Here is a 5,296-nt window from a genome sequence, read left to right as displayed (position 1 = left end):
TTTGCTTTTCCATTTAACACTATATTCTGGAAGTCACTCTATATGAATTACTAAAGGTCTTCTTCCTTCTATAAAACTCTTTAAAACAAAAGAATAAGCTTATACAGAAAGTTGCTTAAAGCATCTTGAAAAAAATTGTTACTCTGATGAAATAATTTATTGACATTTTGTTGAGTAATCTCTTGGCTAAACTGCCTACTAGATTTAGTTTAATAGTTAATTATCAACTACCTTTGGATGCACACTTCTCATAAATATCATAATAGAAAAAAATTTATTTCTGCAAAGTAACCAGAAAAGACTAGAACATTTTCACCTATCAGGAGCAGTAACCAGTGAATCACAGTAACTATCACAGTGAAAACAATAGTAAAATAGTCTAGAATTCTATTAATTCATGGAGATACTAACCTGAAGCTTACCATTTCTGGACCTAAAAAGTGAAAAATATAAATGCAATTGCAAATAGTCTCTGTCCATCTACTAAAAAAGGACTAATTACTTTTAAGAAGTTTGGAAGCCCACAATTAATCTACGAAAGACTGACCCAGTTAGGCCTTTTTCTTATTTACCCCTCACAGCAGTTTTCTGGAGACTTTTGACTGTCAGTTTTGTGCGGCTGGGATGGTGTGAGGATAGGGAATAGATAAGATAAACCTCAGTTTCTATTTATAAAATCTTAAGAGTTGTTAAGATGATTATATGATGTAATTCATATAATGACTCTACAGTAAATGCCCAGTAAGTGTTAGTTGTTAATATTGTTGTTACAGAAGTGATACAGATGTTTATCTTGGGAGATAACCAGGATAACTAGTAATGCTGACTGGCTTTACCCAGTTAGTCACAATTAGTGAGACTATCCTGGTGTTAAAATGAACAGGGACTGGAGCTGGGATGCATTTCATGTGCTGGCTCACCGTTTCTCCCTCCTTCTACTTACAGGTTTAAGATAGGCCACGTTGCTGTGACGAATGTCATTCAAGAGCTGATCTCTGGGAGTGATTTCCACCAGCGGGGGTGGCCTATTTTTCGGCACTGGTTTGAGTGTTTTGATCACGTCTTTGAGGTTGGTTTTCTCCTGGGGGTCTCTGGCCTCTGGCATTCGAGATTTGCGCTGGATCCTCTTCACCTTCACCACCCGGAAGGAGTCCGGGTCTGTCCTGTACTGTGGAGGCTGTGATGGCTTTTTCATCATTTCATTTCTTCTTGCTTGAGTGTTAGCTGGTTGAGGAGAAGGTTGGAGTAACTCCTGCATTCTAGAATCTGGCATAGGTCCCCCCAACATCTCCCACATCCCAGGTGGCAGCCCCAACCCATTCTCCAACATGGCTATTAACTTTCTCTGCTCTTTGAGTTGCTGCTGTTTCTGTTCTTCTTGTCTTTTCTGCCTTTGTTTATCCTGGTTTCTGGTGAGCAGATTGGTTACCACCATTCTCGGACCTGGAAGTTCAAAATGGTAGCCCATCTTCAGGAGAGTGTTATTTGCCTTCAAAAGCCTAGAGATTTCCATTTCAGCATGGTGACCCAACATGTGCCTCTGATTGTGAAACCGAAGTTCAGTTAGTGTCTCATTGAACTGGAGACACCTCATGATGGCCACGATTCCTTTACCTGTGATGAAATTAGACTCGATGTTGAGAGTCGTTATACTCCTATTTTCACGCAACATGTTAGCCAAGGCAAACGCTACATTCTCATCTGCACCCACATTTGCTAAACTGAAGGTTTTGATGTGTTTGTTTTTCTTCATTGCATTGACAAAGTCCAGCAACATTTCTTTGGGGATGTTTTCAATGTTGTTCAGGTTGAGTTCCTTCATGTCAGGATCATTTTGTCTAACCCGCCTCAAGCTCCCATCCAGGTCTGTTTGGTTTCCTGAAGGCCTTGCACTTACCTTCAAAAAACTGGTATCAAGAGTTAACTTCTTAGGATCTAACTTTGATATTTTTCTCTCACTTTTTTCTTGTGCCTCTGGTTTGTCTTTCTGGTTTTCAAATGATTTATTGATTACCTGTTGGCAGTTTCTTTCACCATTTCTGATTTTCTCTTTTATTTCACATTCCTCTTCTCTTTTTATTTTTTCATCACTCTCTTGACTAGTATCTTCTCCTTCATCATCTTCATCTTCTTCATCATCATCATCTTCTTCTTCATCATCATCATCATCATCATCATCATCATCATCATCATCTTCACCATCATTATCTGTTTCTTGGATATTGTTGCCTCCCTTTGATTCTCTTTTATTTGCAATAATTTCATTATTGAGTTTTTCTTTTAAATACTGGGACATATTTTTATTACCTTTGTCTATTTCTTCATGCTTCTTTGGAGTGTTTTCCTAAAAGAAAGGGTTATGGGATTAGAATACACAGCAGAGACAAAATGTGAAGCAAAGCAATACCTACTGGAAATAACATAAATATTTATTATTAAGGGAAAAAAGCAAATAGACTGTAGATATAGTATCTTTTTGTGCATATGTGTGTATATATATAAGTACACAATACACTATACCCTATTTGTGTATGTGTGTATAAATATATTTATAATATAGAAAAGCTTATAAATGAATAGAAAAAAAGTCTGTTGTATTAGTTGTCAAATTAGTAGTTATCTCTAGAGAAGAAAGATAATTATTAAGACAACTGAGGAGGAAGATTTTTCACTTTTTGCATTATACAACTCTGTTGTGTTTGACTTTTTTTTTTAAAGAATTGAATATGCACATTAGTTTTGTGAGCAAACACAAGCACATAAAAATAAAATTTTAAGATATACACACAAGTACACATTTTTAACTGTGTTTGTCTCATCTATTAAGATGAAACCAAGTTAATTTTGTTCTGAGATTCTGTATTGCTTATTTTAATAGCTACATTCAGTAGCAGTTGAAATTATTTGTCTTGACAATCTTATGGAGCTATAAATGCATTGAAATTTGCTTTGTATGTGGTGGAATAGACATCTTTACATTTAATAGTCCTAGGTTATATATACAATAATTTTCTTATTGTCCTAAGTAAAATTTACATTCCAAAAGTGCTTGCTAATCTAGTATGATGTCAATATTAAACATATTGTGTAGGAAATTAGAGCAGTTTGATATTTTGGAACATACCAAAACCTTGACTTTGTCTCCTTTGGTCAGTTAAAGATGCCCTGATTACTTCTAGGGCAGACTCACTAGAATGGTTTGTTTGGTAGGAAATTACTTAGAAAGCAGTGTCAGCCACAAAAGGGGACAAGATCACACAGAAATTTTAAAACAATTGCTTAGACTGAGAAAGAAAATGACAGTTTATTAGATTCTTGCTCATCAATTAGTATGCTTTCCTATACAGTATGGGTACCTCATAAATGTGTTTGAAAGATATTGTAGCAATTTGGGACACAGGTTCATCAGAGCAAGAACTTGACCTTACTGTTCATAACATAAGCCGGACTTAAGAATTGACAAAGCTTAACCTTCTAAAGCCTTCACCACTGCATTTCTCATCTGTTCCAGCAGGTGGAGCCAACCATCAAGCTGTTTAATTCACACACATTAGTTATAGTAAGTGTTAAAAATGACCCTCAATCCTCCCCGCCCAGGAAATTTGTATTCATATAGAATTGTTTTTCACTGAAAATGTAAAATATCTGCAAATTTTCCCTTCAACTATAACCTGACCTAGCCAGCAATTTTTATTTTGTGGCGCTTAGTACATGTTTAAACTCCCTTGACCCAGAAACCAGTTTACAACTTTCTTTAATTATAACCAGTGAGATAGTAATGTGACAAGATACATCTTTATCAGCAGACATGAACAAAAGAGAATTAACCTTGGATTTCTGTCTCCGTTTTTGCTAAGTCATTTTAAAATGAGACATTAAAAAATTGCTGACATATAATAAGTTCATAGATTCAACCAACCATAGTTCCAGTTCTCAGAGAATGGTGGGGAATGGGCAGTAGTGTCCATTTGAGGAGGCATGAACCTATTCCCCTAAATCATATACAGTGTTGTAAGCCAATGTTATCTCAATAAAGGAAAAAAAGAACATTTAAGAAAGCACTATTTTTAAAACTGTTTTATAGCTATCAATTTCTAAATGTTATCACTCATATCCAATGTGCTGTGGGGATATTAGATATTTTCAGTTATTTTGACTTGGTGTAATTGTAGGATGTGTGGCTGGCCTTTAGAGGGACTGTGACACCCTTGAAATTGTATATAAAATTTTGCATCTATATGGGTATATATATATAGATGGTCCAAAAGAGAGCTTCAGATGTTAGAGAGGATACCGCTCCTTAAAGGGGCCTATGTGCAAACAAACAAACAAGCCAAAGCAACAACTGCTTCTGGTTGTGAGTTAACTCATTAAGTCTCACATCTATAGAATACAGACTTTCCTGCATTGCAAATCCATAGAATTTTTTTAAAAAGACATTTGCAAGAAATTGCAAACTTTCTCATACAACTAAATCAAGTGTTTCAGAAAGTTCCAATCTATAGTAGGATTAAATATTATGATTTAATCTACAAGTGGAAGCAAAACAAGACAAAAACATGGAATCTTGAGGAATGGCAGTTACAACAAAGGCACCTGACAGCTCCAGCACCATTTCTCTGTAGGGCACAAATCCCTAGTTACCTTGGATGCCACAAAGGTGAGAGGAACACGTTCGTCTTCCGTCATGCGTCTGGATGCCTTTTGCAAATACATATAATCAACAAGAGACTTATGGTCAAAGTTTCCAGTTGGTGGTTTCTCAGTTTGATCTTTCTGAATCATTCCCACAGGAAGCCTGGGGTCAGGGGCCATGACTTCCATTTCTGATTGTAGTTCTTTCAGCTCTTCAGGGGACAAGTTGGCCAAGATTTCATCTTCATCAATCTCCCCACCAAAGAGGTCTTCTTGATCTAAATTTCTGCTGTGTTCTGACATGATTTTTTTCTATATTTTTCTGTCTTACTAAAGAAGGACATACAATAAGAGATAATTATTATTTTTTTAAAATTCTTAAGAAGTTTCCCTAGTTAACAAGTGTCCTGAGTTAACACTACCTTGAGAGAATTCCCTCCTCCAAGAACTGGTGCTTGCTGAGCAGCAAGGAGTGACTACAGCTCAGCTCATGCAATCTCTATATTAAGCAGGACTTGGCTGGATAGGGTCAATTTATGGAACTACTACGCTGCTCTCTTTTTGGCAACTTGAGTCAGCTGCACAAATCCGTCTGACATTTCAGTACAGCTGCTTAGGTTCGGCAGTGCAACTGGCCTACACAATCTCTGCAGGAATAAAA

The 5,296-nt window shown here is 36.4% G+C and overlaps 1 protein-coding gene across 1 annotated transcript; it reads right to left on the bottom strand.

The window, feature by feature from the left end:
* Positions 1-916: 916 nt before the first annotated feature.
* On the bottom strand, positions 917-4,938 carry LMOD3 (leiomodin 3; the record flags this gene model as incomplete). The annotated part of the gene is made up of 2 exons (XM_084247745.1): positions 917-2,344; positions 4,645-4,938. 2 exons carry the CDS (start codon positions 4,936-4,938, stop codon positions 917-919), a joined length of 1,722 nt encoding a protein of 573 aa, XP_084103871.1.
* Between the last annotated feature and the right edge of the window lie 358 nt (positions 4,939-5,296).

Source organism: Talpa europaea (genome assembly GCF_964194135.1).
Source record: "Talpa europaea genome assembly, chromosome: 11".
Taxonomy (NCBI): domain Eukaryota; kingdom Metazoa; phylum Chordata; class Mammalia; order Eulipotyphla; family Talpidae; genus Talpa; species Talpa europaea.
Note: the sequence above shows the minus strand (reverse complement) of the source record. Positions and strands in the feature narration are given on the sequence as shown.